The sequence below is a fragment of the Pseudorca crassidens genome, chromosome 17 (genome assembly GCF_039906515.1).
Source record: "Pseudorca crassidens isolate mPseCra1 chromosome 17, mPseCra1.hap1, whole genome shotgun sequence".
Classification (NCBI taxonomy): Eukaryota; Metazoa; Chordata; class Mammalia; order Artiodactyla; family Delphinidae; genus Pseudorca; species Pseudorca crassidens.
The window spans coordinates 63,499,289-63,517,812 of record NC_090312.1 but is presented as its reverse complement, the minus strand read 5'-3'; the positions used below and the strand labels follow the sequence as shown (position 1 = coordinate 63,517,812).

The following is an 18,524-nucleotide window of genomic DNA, read 5'->3' as shown; positions in this document are numbered from 1 at the left end:
TGTAACACCTACAGGAGGCAATTTAGCAGTGTCTGTCACAATTAAAATTGTATTTTAAAAATTGCATATAATTTAGTTGCCTAAAGTTTCTTTTCAAAATTATAAATTTGGGAGGGAGATCATTTAAGGACTCCTGATGAGGGAACATTTTAAAATAATATGGTGTTTTCTTGAGTTTTATTTTAATTTATTAAAAATTGTTTTGAAACTGTTTTTTGTTTGTTTTTTTAATTTGTTTGCAGCCCGAACCACCAAAGAAGCCATCTAATTGGAGGAGGAAGCATGAAGAGTTCATAGCCACCATAAGAGCAGCTAAAGGCCTTGGTCAGGCCCTTAAAGAGGGTGGCAAACTTCCTCCCCCTCCTCCACCTTCTTATGATCCTGGTATATGTCATATTGTTGACAGAAATTGTTCATGTGGGAAAGAAATATCGATAGTATTGATAGATTTCTTATAAATTTTAAGATATTAAACTTAACTTATAATAATTGAACCTAATGAAGCATGATCTTTAAAAGTTTTCCTACAAAATAATGGTGACAATCCAGGTATTTAGGCTTATAAAGACACATCAGTGTTGGACATAGAAATGCATTATCTTTTTATCTCAATACTTTATAAAGCATTTAATATCATTTAAAAATTATGGTAGTAACTGTTAAATGTTAATATTCCAGGAATTTTTTTTTTTTTTTTCCGATACGCAGGCCTCTCACTGTTGTGGCCTCTCCCGTTGTGGAGCACAGGCTCCGGACGCGCAGGCTCATCGGCCATGGCTCACGGGCCCAGGCGCTCCGTGGCATGTGGGATCTTCCCAGGCCGGAGCACGAACCCATGTCCCCTGCATAGGCAGGTGGACTCTCAACCACTGCGCCACCAGGGAAGCCCCTCCAGGAGATATTTTAATCATGCATAAAGTCTATTGAAATGTAGTCATTCAGTAAGATTCAAATAATTATGTTGCCTGGTTCTTTGGTATCTTCTAATCTGGGAAGGGAAAAAAAAATCATAATTTTGCTTCTAAAAATGTATTATTCTAGTGGGGTAACTACCGTATAGATGGATATACCTAGATTATGCCCTAAATTCATGTATTTTTATATTTTCTTCATTGGGTGGGTAAAAGTTTCTTGTTTCTTATTCCCAAAAGCAAGGCAAGATGCTGGCAACCACATATGAGATAATTGAGATGATGAAAGATTTAAAATAGCACCGTTGACATTTTGACAGTGGTTAATGGAGTAGCCTCAAGAGGTAGTTATTTTAATATAACAAGTTAGCTGCATTAAAATTGTGTTAGTATTCTGAGTTGGGATTAATTTCTTAGTAAAGAGCAAGTTAGGTATGATCTTTATAAGGAGGGGTTGATACACAATTTCTATAAAGGACCAATAGTTAATATCTTAGGTTATGCAGTCCATAAGGTCTCTGTTTCAACTCCTCAACTCTGCCACTGTTGCAGGAAATCAGCCACAGAAAATATGTAAATGAATGAATGTGGCAGTGTTCCAGAAACATGCACCAGGCAGGCTGGATTTGGCCCATGGGCCCTTGTTTGCCAACTCCTGTTTGAGTCTTAGTAATTAACTTTAATGCTATGAGTATTTCTGGAATGTTCCATTTGGGTTTGCATCTCTTCTATTTCTACCTTAATTTTCCCCATGAAGTTGAATTCTCTCTTTGTTTTAGAGGTATTTGTATATTGCATCTTATTCAACACAGTTATATTTCTCATGTTTATGTTAAGTCAGAGCGGGGGCGGGGGGCAGTTCTTCAGGATAATTTGGACTTCAGAAATTTTTTGATCTCTTAGTCCTGACAGAACAACTTCTTTGTTATTAGAGATTTTAGACCTATTTTACTAGTTAGCAGGACTAATTTCTGAGATTCAGATGAGTGTAAATTCTAAAGGGCAAAAAACTCCATCTCAAAAAGTAAACCTATTGAAATAAATTGAAGATTTTTTTTGACACTGCTAAGTTGTTATATTTATTTCTTCTCTGTATCTTATAGAGTTGAAATCTTTCACAGTGCTATAAAATTTGGTTCTTTCTGGGATAACTTTAAGATTTATTTTGTGAGAAGTTTTGTTTGTACTGTATATTGCATTTGGGGAGAATATATAATCTGCAACATTTGCTGTTTCTTAAATTTGAATTAATTATGTTAGGAGATATATTTTTATTATTCCATCTGTTGGGATCTCTAAGAGAAAATAAAACTGTATAAAGTCTATTAAATTATTTCTTGACAGCTTTCCTCTAATTGAAGTTAAAGATTTTAACAGATGAGCCCAAATTTAAAATTTTTATTTTATGTAAATTTTTATTTAATGTAATGTGTTATTAACTACTTAACCTAGTCTACCTTATGAAAATATATATTTGTGATGAAAACATATGGTAATATAGAAGCAAAAAATAATTAACATTTTTCCTTATTCATTTTTATGTAGGGACGATTTATCTTTTTTTTCCCCTCAAATTTGATTCTAAGCTGGGAGAAAATTGCAGTTTATCGTATACTAGCATACTTTTTTTCTTAAATGTCTTTACTAAGTTTAGATAAGTCAGGTTGGGTGGTTATAAGAAAGTGAGAGTTTTTGCTTAGCAGTTGTTATTTATGTTATATGTCTTGAGTTACTAACTTATAACTCTTTATGTCCCATTTCAAGTATTATGTTACTAATCTGTTTCTTTTTTCTGTTTTAGATTATATTCAGTGTCCATATTGCCAGAGGAGATTTAATGAAAATGCAGCTGATAGACATATAAATTTCTGTAAAGAACAGGCAGCACGTATTAGTAATAAAGGCAAATTTTCTACCGATACCAAAGGAAAATCGACTTCTCGGACACAGGTAATCATTGTGGTCATTTCTACAAATAAATGAGAAAATGACTTTAAGTTCACAGTTTTGTGTTTATTCTTTATAGCACATTTAACTGCAGTTTCTCACCTGCTAAAATTTATATATTACTGTTCAGGGATTTAGTAAGAAATTTGAATGGCTAGTTGAGAACAAAATTTGAAGTGGACTTGAGTTAGTAAAGACTTAAAAATATACAGATTTAAAGAGGTTTTAGGAAAAAAGGGAGAAAATTAGTTTAAAATAAATGCAGCAGATTCAGAGGAAACTAGAGGGGTTAGATGAATGAGAAAATTGCAATAAAAATCCACATTTGAAAATCATGTAAGTTGTGAATGTTTCCATGTTATATATGAGTAACACATTTGAGGAAATGAAAACATGGGGTTACATCCAGACTGCTACTTTTGAACTTTTAGACAAATGACATTAATGTATGTAAGCCTTCATTTCTTCATCTGTGAAGTGGTAATCTACATAACTATAGTGAGAAGCAAATGAAATGATGTATGTGAAAGCGCTTAGAGAACCATAAACCATATAAGGATTTTGTTATATTAAATTTATTTTTACACTACTGTTGTTTTTCTTTAAGCATATTGTCACATAAAAACTTTGACAATATCATACTTTTAAGCAAATTTTATTTTTCACAAAGCTTTCATCTGTAAACTTTTTTTTAGTACTGTAAACTTAGCAAACAGTAAATAATCAAATCTATTTTTTTGTTACTTATGAATAAAATATTGGATTAAAAGACCACATTGCAATTGAGACCTCCTTGAGAGAATCCTCCTATTGAATTTTTGTTAATATTATTGGAAATGGAGTATATCATTATTACCATCATCATTGTGGGGAAAGAATAGCGAAGAAAACTCATTTAGAAGAATTTCCAAAACAGATGGAAAACAATGTATATCTTTTGAACAGTTAAGAACATCAATAGGATTTTGTTTTGTTTTAAGAATAAAATAGTAGAGCAAAGGAAATACAATAGAATGTGTGCATTCCAACAGCTTGGTGCCAGGTGATTTGTAAATGTAAAATCCAAGTAGTTTTTAAGTTCCCACCTTAAATTTTATCAGTTCTGATACCATGCCTAGTCATATATATTTATTTATTTATTTATTTCAGTCTGACCCCATATTTTCTCATCTGTATTCATTCAAGAAGTTTCTGAGTATTCTCTTTGAACCAGACACTACCCGGTACTGGATCTACATTAGTAAACTAAGTAGAGTACTTTTCCTAAACACGCTTAAATGCTTCCTTGTCATATTTAGCAGCTGTAATCTGGCCTGATTTCAGCCCACTTTTTGACCCTGCTCTAATCAAAATAATGATACAAACACAGTGAAGATCAGATTTTTATAGGTAAAAACAAGAAGTTCTACCGTTCAGTTAAGCTGTCATAATCCTTCACTAGGAATTTTATCAAATTTAGGCATGGTTGTATTAAAGTAGACCCATGAAGACATAGGAACCAAAAATATCATCTAATGTATGCTAAATTACATGTCTTGTTATTTTAAAAGAACAAATTATTTTGAAATAACTCATGCATAATTTAGATCCTGCAGTAGTCTTTCATCAGATTAGGCTAGGCTGAGTTACCTTATGAGTTTAAAGCAATACGATAAGTATTTTATGATTTAGGAATTTTCCTAATCATATTCTGATAGGAAATCATATTCTGATTTCCAAATCAGTATTCTGATTGATTCTTACCCTACTTATTCTAAAGTAATGAAGTTTTAAGTCTGGAAAGATGATATGCAATTTTTAATAAATATTTTTCTGATTATTAAAAGGATTCCTATTCTTTATGGAAAATTTGAGAAATATATATATTTTAAAAGTTATCAACATAGTTAACATTTTAAATATCTCTAAGCTCTTATTTTTTACAACACTTTTATTCAGATTTTTTCTTACAATTTTCCCGTTATTTTTTTTGTAAATTATACACATAGAAAACAAAGCATAAAACATAAATACATACATAACCACAAGAAAGTTGAGAAATACAATATTGTTAGTCTTACAAAAGCCTCCACTAGTGTTTCACTCCCAGAATGTAATGTTCTCTCACTCCTAGCCCCCAACACCCATGAAGTAGTCACTATTTTGACTTTACATATAATCAATTTTTGTCTTTTTATATAGTCCCCAGACCACATTAATATTTTTATTTACTATAGCTTTATGAATTTTTTTAATTGAAGTATAGTGGGTTTACAATATTATATTAGTTTCAGGTATATAGCATAGTGATTCAGTATTTTTACAGATTATACTTCATTTAAATTTATCACATAATAATGGCTATATTTCCCTTGCTGTACAATACATCCTTGTTGCTTATTTATTTTATACATAGTAGTTTGTATCTCTTAATCCCTTATGCCTATTTTGCCCCTCCCACCTTCTCTCACTCCACTGGTAACCACTAGTTTGTTCTCTGTATGTGTGAGTCTGTTTTTTTGTTATACTCACTAGTTTGTTTTTTTTTAGATTCCACATATAAGTGATATCATACAGTATTTGTCTTTCTCTGACTTCACTTACTATGATATTCTCTAGGTCCATTTATGTTGCTGCAAGTGGCAATATTTAATTCCTTTTTAATGGATGAATAATATTTCATTGTGTATATATGTATATACCACATCTTCTTTATCCATTCATCTGTCAGTGGACATTTAGGTTGCTTCCATGTCTTGGCTATTGTAAATAGTGCTTCAGTGAACATTGGGGTGCATGTATCTTTTAGAATTAGTTTTCGTCTTTTCCAGATATATGCCCAGGAGTGGGATTGCAGGATCACATGGTAACTCTATTTTTAGTTTTTTAAGGAACCTCCATACTGTTCTCCATAGTGGCTCTACCAGTTTACATTCCCACCAACAGCGTAGGAGGTTTCCTTTTTCTCCACTCTCTCCAGCATTTATTATTTGTAGACTTTTTGATGATAGCCATTCTGACTGGAGTGAGGTGATACCTCACTGTAGTTTTGGTTTGCATTTCTCTGATAATTAGCAGTGTTGAGCATTTTTTCATGTGTCTGTTGGCCATCTCTGTCTTCTTTGGAAAAATGTCTATTTAGGTCTTCTGCCCCCTTTTTTTTTTTTTGCGGTACGTGGGCCTCTCACTGTTGTGGCCTCTCCTGTCGCGGAGCACAGGCTCTGGACACGCAGGCTCAGTGTCCATGGCTCACGGGCCTAGCCGCTCCATGGCATGTGGGATCTTCCCAGACCGGGGCACGTATCCGTGTCCCCTGCATCGGCAGGCGGGCTCTCAACCACAGCGCCACCAGGGAAGCGCTCTTCTGCCCATTTTTTAGTTGGGTTGTTTGTTTTCTTCATGTTGAGTTGTATGAGCTGTTTATAAATTTTGGATATTAATCCCTTATCAGTCACATCATTTGCAAATGATTTTCTCCCACTCAGTAGGTAGTCTTTTTGTTTTGTCAGTGGTTTCCCTTGGCCGTGCAAAAGCTCTTAGGTTTAATTAGGTCCCATTCACTTATTTTTTCATTTATTTCCTTTGCCTTAGTAGGCATATCTAAAAAAAATATTGCTATGCCTTATGTCAAAGAGTGTTCTGCCTGTTTTCTAGGAATTTTATGGTTTCTGGTCTTACATTTAGGTCCTTAATCCATTCTGAGTTTATCTTTGTATATGGTTTGAGGAAATGTTATAATCATTCTTTTATATGTAGCCATCCAGTTTTCTCAGCACTACTTAATTACACAGACTGTCTTTTCTCCCTTGTATATTCTTTTTTTTTTTTTTTTGCGGTACGCAGGCCTCTCACTGTTGTGGCCTCTCCCATTGCGGAGCACAGGGTCCGGATGCGCAGGCTCAGCGGCCATGGCTCACGGGCCCAGCCGCTCCGCGGCATGTGGGATCTTCCCGGACCGGGGCACGAACCCGCATCCCCCCGCATCGGCAGGCGGACTCTCAACCACTGCGCCACCAGGGAAGCCCTCCCTTTTATATTCTTGCTTCCCTGTTGTAGATTAATTGACTATAGGTGCATGGGTTTATTTCTGGGCTCTCTATTCTGTTCCATTGAGCTAGGTGTGTTATTTTTGTGCCAGTACCACACTATTTTGATTATTGTAGCTTTATATTATAGTCTGAAGGCGGGGAGCATGATACCTCTGGCTTTGGTCTTAGCTTTATAAATCTTGATATCTGGTAGAACTTTTTCTCCTACCTTCTGTTTTTTAAGGTTGTTTTAGCTAATTTTTGTCCTTTGCATTTTCACATAAATTTGAAATTATCTTTTTAACGTCATTGCACACATGTGCACATACATACCCACCTGTATTCGATTTTTGATTAGGATTGCATTGAATCAGCTGGGATTGAGTTTATATCTTCACTGTCTTGGGTTTTCCCAGACTCAGTATTATCAGTCTTTTTCATTTTAGCTGTTGTAGTGAGTGTGTGGTGGTGTATTGTTGTGATTTTAATTTACATTTCTTTGAAAACCAAAAACCAATTAGTTTTAGTATCATTTTGTGTTCTTTTTTTTTTGCGGTACGTGGGCCTCTCACTGCTGTGGCCTCTCCTGCTGCGGAGCAGAGGCTCCGGACGCGCAGGCTCAGGGGCCGTGGCTCACGGGCCCAGCTGCTCCGCGGCATGTGGGATCTTCCCAGACCAGGGCACGAACCCGTGTCCCTGCATCGGCAGGCGGACTCTCAACCACTGCGCCACCAGGGAAGCCCTCATTTTGTGTTCTTATTGGTCATTTGTGTTTTCTGTGAAGTATCTGGAAGGTTTTTCTGGTCCTTATTTTAGGTTCTCTTATTGAATGAAAGCACGTGTTAAATATTCTCAGTCTTTTCTCAAATGTGTATTAACAATATTTTCTTCCCTTCTGTGTCTTGGCTTTTTTTTTTTTAAGGATGGCTTTTGAAAAGCAAAAGCTTAAAACTTTGATAAAGTCTAATTTATAAATTATTTCTTTTATGACTTTTTTTTCTTCTTGGTTCTAAGGAATCTTTACCCTTACCAAGCTTGCAAAGATTTTTCTCCTTTATCTTCTAGAAATTTTATAGTTTTAGCTCTTACATTTAGATCTGTGGATTATTTCAAGCTAATATTTGTATGATGTGAAGTAAAGGGCAATTGTTAATTTTTTTCTATATGGATAATCTGTTGTTTCGGCACCATTTGTTGAAAAGACTTCTTTACCCAATGAATTTGCCTAAGCACCTTGTTTGATCGTCAGTTGAATGTATATTTTTAGTTCTATTTCAGTACATACTGTTCTGTTCCATTCATCTGTATGTCTGTTCTTTTATCAATACCACACTATTGCCATACTAAATATTATACCATATAAGCCTTAAAATCATGTAGTCTAAATTCTTCAGCTTGTTTTTACTTTGGTTATTCTAGGTTGTTTACATTATATATAATTTTTTTTGTTTTGCTAGTTTCTACAAAAAAAGTCTACTAGTGCTTGATTGAAATTACATTAAATATATAAATCATTTGGGGAAAATTAACATCTTAATATTGAATTGTCCAGTCCATGAATTTGTTATATTTCTTGCTTATTTAGGTGTTCTTTTTTTTAATTGAATATAATTGATGTAGAACATTATATTAGTTTCAGGTGTACAACCTAATGACTCAATATTTGTTTATATTACAAAGTGATCACCACAATAAGTCTAGTTAACATCCATCATCATACACAATTACCTAATTTTTTTTCTTACGATGAAAAACAAAATTTATTTCAAGAGTGTTTTCCTTATCTTGTTTGATCTTGACGTTGTTTCTAATCTTGCACCCTACTATTTTGTTAAATTCACTTATTATAATAGCTTATTGTAGATACCATAGGGTTTTTCTATGTACACAATCATGTCATCTGTAAATAAGGACAGTTTTACTACCTCCTCTTCAATCTCTATGCCTTTTTCTCCCTGTAATAATTTATTACACTAGCTAGAATTTTCAGTCCAGTGTTGAGTAAAAGTTGTGAAAGAGAGTTGCTTTCTTCCTGTTCTTAGGTGAAAACCATTCAGTTTTTCACCATTGAGTACGATATTGCTGTGGATTTTTGTTGATGCCCTTTGTCAGGCTGAGAAAGTTCTCTTCTAATTGCTGAGAGTTCTTTTTTAAACCGAGAATGCATTTTGCATTCTGTCAAACGCTCTTTATCTATTGAAATACCATAGTTTTTCTGTTACTCTGTTAATGTGATGAATTGCACTTATTTATTTTCAGATGTTAAACCAACTTTGCATTCTATGAATAAATTCTGTTTTGTTATGAATTATTGCTCTTTTTATAAATTATTGGATTTGATATGCTAAAAATTAGAATTATTGCCTCTATGCTTGTGAGAAATATTGGTGTGTAGTTCTCTTCGTTTGATGTTTTTAGCTGGTCTCTTGGTATCAGGGTAATGCTAGCCTCATATGGATTTGCAGTTATTTCCTCCTCCATTGCCTGAAAGAGTTTGTAAATTCTTTTTTTGTAGACTTTTACAGTAATGGTATTATTCCTATTGTGTATGTTTGCTAAAATTCACCAGTGAAGCCATCTAGGTATGGGTTTTTCTTTTTTTCAGAGCTTTTTATCTACATCATTTTCTTGGGTAGATACAAAGCTGTTCAGATTTTCATTTCTTCTTGGTGTCAGTTTGGGCAATTTGTATCTCTTAAGTAATTTGTGTAATTGGATTTATTGACCTAAGGTGTTAACTTCTTAACGTAGAAATACGTTGTGATATCCTCTTTTTCATTCCTAATACAGGTATTTTGTATTCTCTTTTTTTCCCTCTGGTTAGTTTCTTTCCCTTGATTATTCTGTTTAGAGATTTATTGATTTCATTATATCTTTTCGGAGAAACAGCTTTTGGTTTTATTGCTCTAGCATTGCTTTAGCTACATCTCAAAAATCTGAATGTGTTTTTTTTTTTCTTATTCAGTTCAAAACATTTTTAAATTTGTGACTTCTTTTACTCAAAGTCTAGTCAAATATGAGTCATTTACTTCCAGATACAGTCATCCCTTGGTATCTTTGGAGGACTGGTTCCAGGAACCCCACCCCACGCTCCCTGCCCCACCAAGGATAAGTCCCTAATGTAAAATTGCATAGTGTTTGCATATAACCTACATCCTTCCCACATATTTTAATCAGATCATCTCTAGATTACCTATAATATCTAATACAATGTAAATGCTATGTAAATAGTTGTAAATACAGTATAAATGATATGTAAATAGTTGTGTGCATGTGGCAAATTCAAGTTTTGCTTTTTGGAACTTTTTGGAATTTTTTTTGACCTGTGGTTAGTTGAATCCATGGATTCGGAACCTGTAAATGTGGAACCAGTGGATGTAGAACCCGTGGATACAGAGGACCAACTGTGTTTGGAGCTGTTCTAGATGTTTTGTTGTTGTTGTTTTAATTCTGTTCTGGTCTGAGAATGTACTTGGTAAGATTTTTATCTTATTGGGATTTGTTTAATTGCCTAGCATGTGGTCTCTTAATGAATGTTCTGTGGCATATGAAAAGCAGAGTGTATTCTGCAGTTGTTGGGTATAAAGTTTTGTAAATGTCAATCAGGTAAGGTGGCTGGTAGCTTCATTCAGATCTTCCATGTTCTTTTTATTCCATCAGTTACTAAGAAATGTGTTAAAATCTTTATGATTGTGAGCTTTTCTGTCTCAGTAATTTTGCCAGTTTTTGCTTCAAGTATTTTGAATTTCTCTTATTAAATGTGTTTTACATTTACAAATGTAATAGCTTCTGTATTTATTGATTCTTTTATCATATGGAGTGTCCCTTTTTGTCTTTAGTGACATTCCTTGTGTTGAAATTTGTTTCATCGATAACATAGCTGTTTCAGCTTAATTATCGTAATTTTCCTTCTATTCTTTAACTTAAATTTGTAGGTTTGCATCTTCTGTAGACAGCCTATAGTTTTCTTTAATCCATCTGACAACCTCAACCTGTTTGTTGAAGTGTTTTGGCATTTACACTTAATGTAATCATTGATATGTTTGTGTTTAGGTCTGCTATGTTGCTATTTTCTATTTTGTCTTTATTTTTGTTTTTATTCCTCTGTTACTTCTGCCTTGCCTCTCTTGTTTTAGTAGAAGACATTTTATTTTCTCTATTGGCTTTCTAGCCAGAAGTCTCTGTATTTTTTAAAGTCGTTACTCTAGGAATAACAAAATGCATCTTTAACTTAACCCTGTCTATTGATACGTTTATATACCTCTCACCAATCTTAGTGCTGTTGTTGTATATATGTAAAACTCTGTAGACATAAAGCCATCAATACTCTTGATGCGTATTGTTATAAGTGTTATACTTACTGCTTTAAAATCTGTCTTTTAAAGAAATTAGGAGAAAATAATATGTGAACATATATTTATACGTATATAGGCACACACTATATATATTTATGCATACATGTATATACTCTGCATTTTGTATTTACTCACATATTATCATTTCCAGACCTCTTCATTTCTTCTTATAAATCTCTGTTGCCATATTTAGTCATTTTCCTTCAGCTCGAATAAGTTTCTTTAGCCTTCTAATAGTACAGATCTGCTGGCAATGAATTCTCTGTTTTTGGTTATCTGAAAAAATGCATATATTTTACATTCATTTCTCTGTTGAGATTCCCTATATTGTTCATTCACTGTTACCGTATTTCCCTTTAATTCTTGTGTATATGTTCCTTTACTTTTTGAACATATTTATAATAACTGTTTTGAAATTCTTAATTACAAAGTCTTACACACCTGTGCCCACTTGAAGTCAGTTTCTGTTGACTTTTTTTGCTGAATATGGGTCATGCTTTCCTGTATTCATTTTCCTTTTCTTGTCTCCCCTTTCCCCTTCCCTTCTGCTTCCCTTCTCTTTCTCGTTTCCTGAAATTAAACCCAGAGATACACAGTTTCCAGAAGGACTGCTTTTGGATGATTTCCAATCTCTTAAAATCCTTTTTTTAAATCTATAGGAGGATTATATCTGTATCTATAAGGAGGATTATAGATTATCTATAGGAGGATTATACAGCTGCTTCATTTCTGCACCATTGAATTTGTAATCTGTTATTTTTAATTTCTTCTTCTAATTTTCTATGTTACTTTCTATAGTTTCCAATTCCCTGTTGATATTTTCAAAGTTGTCTTTTATATCTTTGAATGTAGTAAGCATAATTGTTTTATGTTATGTGTCTGATAATTGTTACATCATGTGACCTTTATGGATATGTTCTTGCTTTCTTTTTCCATTTGTGGTTCCTTATATCATTATGTTTGTAATTATTATCGACCGTTTTCTGCTGTTGCCCTTAAAATGTTATTCTCGAGGATTAATCTTGTGAAGTGCCTTTTTCAGAGAAAATTTGTACTTGTTTATTCCAGGTATCTACCAGTCTGGAGACACATTAAATTAAATTACTGGCTTTAGTTTGCTGTACCATCTAGTAATGCATAATCATAAAGCAAATCCATGTGATGGCCAGACCCTGTTACAATCTCACATGGTGTTGGCCTGGCAGTTCTTTTTCCTCTCATCTGACATTCAGTGCTTTTAAAATGATTTTTTATACTTTCCTGAGCATTTAAAATTTTTTAGTTGAAGGGTTGGTACAAATGGTACCTTTTACCATTTTATCAGAAATGAACATCCTCCACGTTCTTTAAGCTTTTTCCAGTTTCAATAAAAAGTCTTCATAAATATAAATATGTTACTAACACAATTTATTAGATTTGTGATCTGTATAAAAACACATGAAATAATCACCTAACAAATACTTACATGACGAATGAAATATGTATTGAGTATAACTATAAAATCAGAGTTTGTTCTTTTGATCATTAAAGTAATTTTATACAGAATGGTTGCTAGCTAGAGTCATCCTGAAAGCCTACCAGTAGAATTTCAGCTTGATGTTGTAGAATAGATAAAATACAGGTCAGTAAGGAAGGAGTCATATTATCTAGGTCAGGGGAACAGCAAGTTACTGAGAGACAGGTGAATATGTTTTAAACAAGAGGCATTCAGAGTAGTATGAGGATTCAGTAAGGAAACTAACGTGACTAGTTTGGGTTGAAAGTAATAGGAAATATTACAGGAGATAGATAAAGTTGGGCTAGGTTCTGGTCATCTCAGATCTGACCAAAAAATTGAGTAAAATAGTAGGAGGTCTCTACGGAGGGGAAAATCAAAGCACCTTTTGAAAGGAATATTCTGCCTTTTTCTGTTTGTAAGCCATTAATTAATAATAGTAATTCCTAATATGTGAATAAAAATTTCTAGTACTGGTATATAATGCTGCCAGGGCCCTTCCTGCCTAAAATTTGACCTCTCAATGTGTAATATGCTATACCAGTATCTTTTATTAATGCTAATCATTTTGCTCTGTTTTTGGTAATTAGCACAGTATGAGTGGGTCACCAATCCTGTTTCTTAATCCAATTTTATTGACCCTATTTTTAGTAGACATGCCTCTAATATTTTGACAAATCTTTGTTAGGTCTTTTTTTCCGTATTGTTAGTTTTAAAATCTTGCCTAATGTCTTCATTAGCATTGGTATTTTAGTAGGAGAGACTGACACTAACCAGAAATACCCCTTAGGTTTTCAAAGAAACAGTATATTTATATGGCTCATCTCCAAAGTCTCCTAGTCATTTGTTCATTTGACAGACAGTTATCGAAGGTTTTCTAGTTGCCAAGTGCTTAAGAAATTGCAGTTTCTGGCATTATACTGCCAAATGTCCATGTTATTTGTCTGTGTGTGTGTGTGTGTGTGTGTGTGTGTGTGTGTGTGAGTGTGTGAGTGAGAGAGAGAGAGCGAGAGAGAGAGAGAGAGAGAGAGAGACCATTTTACCAAGATTTGTTTTTGCAAAAGGTCAGATACTGAATTTTGAAGAGAGATAATGTTTGAGTTCAAAATTTGTGCTTAGCAGTTTTCATTAGTAGCAAGCACATCTTAAATTTTATACTGATTATAGGTTATAAATATGATTTGATTTTTGAAAATTAGGTTTAAAAACAATTTTTCTCATTAAGTCCAAAGCAATCTAAATCATGCATTGGGCTCAAGTACACATACATGCAAGCACAGTAATCACCTTATAGTTGGAGTATAGGGCTAGAACTAAGGTGGCGTGAGTCTTAATTCCTATTTTGTTGTTAAGTTGGGGTGTAACCCTGGGCAAATTCACTTCTTTATCTTGGAGTGGGTGTTCAATAAGATTCTTTTAAATTCAGTAACAGAGCAAAATTTGGCTCAAGTAAGAGACAGTAAAATAAAATTAACGATGATATCTCTAGAGAAGAGAGAAAAAATGAGAATAAACGAGATAAGCTAAAATACCCTATCTTTCTCAGCCCACATCCCATTCATCTAACATGGTCTGGTGAGGTTAATAAAGCCAGAATTAGCTCTTTCTCTCCACACTGGGGCAATAATCCATTAAGCAGCTATTGTAAAACTTGTTCAGATTGATAGGTACTCTTATGAATTTTTATCAGTAAGAAATATGACTGGATTATATATATGAAATATAAAACCATACCCAGGAACATGTAAGAATATTGACCTTTAAAGCTACCCCACTGAGTGAGCATCATTGGGTGTTTCGAAGTTTTTCTGTTATTATGGTTGGCATTTAAAATCTTAACATTGAGGGCTTCCCTGGTGGCGCAGTAGTTGGGGGTCTGCCTGCTGATGCAGGGGACACGGGTTCGTGCCCCGGTCCGGGAGGATCCCACATGCCGCGGAGCGGCTGGGCCCGTGAGCCATGGCCGCTGAGCCTGCGCGTCTGGAGCCTGTGCTCCGTAACGGGAGAGGCCACAGCAGTGAGAGGCCCGCGTACCGCAAAAAAAAAAAAAAAAAAAAAATCTTAACATTGAGGAATTTTTTTTTCCATTTCATCCATTTTGTTTTCTTTGAATGAGGAAAAGTTGCTCTTAGTTTATTTTAGCAGTACAACATCTGAGCCAAACTTTTAGTACTCCAGTTTTGAGAAGAAACATATTTTGGGAAACCTCTCTGTGAGGTGATATATTTTAACCTACACTTTCTAAATTTGGATAATTCAGGAACTAATAAAGAGATTGGTCATTTAAGGTAATGTATGCTTTTGAAATACTGGTTTACAATCCATAATCAAAGAGTGATGATGATCAAATATTTTATTTTCATTATTTTAGTATAAGCCTCCTGCACTTAAAAAGTCCAGTTCTCCTGGAGCCACCTCATCAGGATCTTCACGATTACCACAGCCAAGTGGCACTAGCAAAACTGTTGTAGGTAATGAGATCCATAAAATAACTTGATTTTTTTTTCTTTTAACAGTGTTGGTACAAAAGGAAATGAATATAGTATTCTGTTCTGGATTATTCAAAATAGATTTATAATTAGGATGAGATGTGGAGGATAAGTAATTATTTTGGTTTAGAAATAAAGTAACTTTCAGTAGCTTCTACTTTAGATATTTTATAGTCCTTTTTTTTTTTAGCTATATGTCTACCCTCAGTGTTGTAGTGATATATCATCTCTTGAGAATAGTCAACCAAGTTCTTCTCTTGATTCTTTGACCACAGTATTTTTCCCCTCATTTCTACCTATCCCTCTCTGAACTTGACAGTTATCCTTAGTAGACAAATATTTAATGATTTGAAGGATATATTGATTACTGAAGTGTATCTTTATTTGTATATAAATTGTAAGAAAGAAATACAGAAATTATAAATGAAGGATGTGTATGTTGTTCCCTGGAAATTTTATTTAATTTTTTTTTCTTATTTGATAACTCATTTTGTTATTTTGCCACAAAGATTTATTGCCAGTAAAGCACTGTTTTCCTTGTCAGATGCTCTGTTTTATGTGATTTTTGTTTTTCAGACTGTCGTTAAAACTAATACCTTTTTTATTATAAGGTGTTCCTTCAGGTAAAGTGTCTTCAGTTAGCAGCTCTTTGGGAAGCAAACTTCAGACCTTGTCTCCCTCCCATAAAGGGATAGCAGTCCCTCATGTAGGGTAAGTCTACATTGAATTTAATTTATTAGTGATACATACATACATATATATATATACACACATGATACTAAGGTTTTATTTTGTTTAGATAATTGGCTTTTTCATTAATCTTAATTTCTAAGTTTGTCTTTTAACATATTGCTCATCAGGAGCTCACACACTGCTATTGAGAATCTAAATTAGTATAACCAGTTAGGAAGAAAATCTGGTGGCATTTATCAAGAGTCTTAAAAACATTCATATCTTCGATTGAATGATTTTATTTCTGGGAATCTAGTCTAAGGAAATCACTTAAAATATGGTAGATTTTTATAATCATTATTTTTTAAGCACGTATCAGGCACTGTGCTAGATATTTTACATTATTTTTATTGAAACTACCCACTGCCATAGGATGAGAGGATCAGAGAAGCAGAGTAATTCGCTCAAAGCTACACAGCTGTTAAGAGTTGGAAGCAGGATACAAATTGGAGTCTCTTTGGCAGTAAACACTGGTCTCTTTTCATGTTTTTTCTATAAAGTAAAAAAAAAAAAAAAAAACCCAAATGTCTAGCTTTGTTTGAATAGCAAATTGTGAAAATCTACAAAAGAATATTATACAATCATAAAATATATATAAATTTTAAAAAGATGATCCTGCTATTATGAGAAGTATGTGGGATACAAATTCCATGTATACTTTGATAGATGCTGTAAAAAATTAATAATTTTAAAATACTTTTTGTCTTTCTATGGTTTTATATACATGGCTTTTAATAAAGTAACATAATTAAGCTTTCAACAATTATTTTAATCTGGGAAAATTTGTTGATAACACTAGAGTTTTTAATAGAAGTCTTTCTATTCCAGTAGAAACTCATTTTCCATTTTGATAAACTAGAAAATTAAGAAATTGCCATATGATTATCTTTGGCAATGCGGCCTTATTCTTTATCTTTACACATACTGATAAAGTTGATTTAGGAAACATAGCGTACATTATTTTCAGATCTAGGTTCTCACTTTGGTTTTTATGTAGGAAATATATATGATGGTATCTATCCATAGAGACTAACTGCCTTTTGTTTCCTAATTTGGACTACATAGAAAGTGTAAGACCTAAAAAGAGTTTAATGTAATTATTGTAGAAAAAGAACGAGATCTGATTAGTTAAATGTCTTTCCTCTTTGTTGTGCTTCCAAAAAGAAGAGACAGGCTATCCTTAAGAAAGAGACAGGTTATCAGTAGAACAGGTGGTTGAAAAGTAAAAAGCTCATCTTCCAGTGCTAAAAAAAACTCATCGATTTTTGTTTGTTTGTTTGTTTTGCTTCTCTGCTGAGTTGACCCACTAGATATTTAACTGAAGTATAGACATAGCAATATGTTTTAACTTTACAAACAGTAGTTTCATTTAGTTGATTATGAATTAAAGGCTGGTAGTTTTTTAGTACCTTTCCTTTCATACTGGTAATTTTATCAGTTGACACTATTAAGTTGTACTGACACCGTTTTTAAAAGAGGACATGTGAAGCTGGCTGGTAAGATGCAAAGGGTTACTGACTTAGGATTAGAAAGCTAGGCTTCTAGATCCTACTTTGCCCCTAAATACCTATATGACTTTGTGCATATCTCTTTTCTCTGTCTCGCTCTGACAACTTTCTGTGACTGCTTACACCTTGACAGATGATCTAAGAAAATCTGACCAACATTTATCTTTAGGAGAAAATTTTTTACTAACTAGCAAAGGCTTTAGGCACAAGAATTTTATAAGTTATGTGCTGCTACAGTGCTATAAAGATTTAAAATTTTTGGTGGTCCCATATTATATTAAACTGTCAAACATAACTGTTTAAATCCCAATTTTATATATGATCCTTATGTGTTAAAGGCGTTGTTTCCAACTACTGGAAGGAGAGTGGTGATGTGTGCTTCTGATCAATATATTACTGTATTAACTGGAACATTACTGTATTACTATATTGAATAGAATCCTTCATGACTATTTAGTGGCACAGCTGGTTATGTTTTTTAGATTATTGAGGTAATGATTTGTCTCTTGCCCTTACTGGATTATAAGCTCTGTGATAGCAAAGCCCTGTGTCTGCTTTGCTTACAGATATAACTACAAAATGTAAATAGTGTAATGCTTGGCATATAGGCACACAAATTTTTGGTGAATATATGAAAAAAATAGTGAATCAATAAATTCCTCATTTGTCAATTTTTTGACCCATCACAGAATCATGGTCTGGTAGTGGTAAGAAAATTACTAGAGGTTTATATGATAATAATCATTTTTATTGACACAGATAATTCAGGATTGAGTAAAGATAGAATTAAGATATCTGACTAGCTGTGATGTTCAAGCAGTTGAGCACCCTTCTGAGATTAGTAAAATGAGTCGTTTTAGTGGCTTGATTATTTAGAGCCTGGTATATATAATCTTTATTGTGGTCAGCTTTAATCATACATATCAGTGGTCTGTAATGTTTAGCATATATTGGAGTCATACCACAGAAAAATTTATCTTTTTACTTGGAAAAATTCTCATATGTTTGATAATTCTAGACAACCTGTGGGTTGACTGATTTAAACAGAATTTTTATTTAAGCAAAACATACCCCTGATAG

General features: G+C 33.4%; 1 protein-coding gene across 3 annotated transcripts in view; it reads left to right on the top strand.

Moving 5' to 3' along the window:
- Positions 1-18,524, top strand: part of ZC2HC1A (zinc finger C2HC-type containing 1A) — a 71,719-nt gene that overhangs the window by 22,568 nt on the left and 30,627 nt on the right. For all 3 annotated transcript variants that reach the window (XM_067712014.1, XM_067712013.1, XM_067712012.1), the window contains exons 4-7: positions 243-384; positions 2,713-2,861; positions 15,087-15,186; positions 15,816-15,915. In XM_067712014.1, the coding sequence (XP_067568115.1) occupies positions 243-384; positions 2,713-2,861; positions 15,087-15,186; positions 15,816-15,915 (491 nt within the window). The remainder of the gene's footprint in view (positions 1-242; positions 385-2,712; positions 2,862-15,086; positions 15,187-15,815; positions 15,916-18,524) is intronic.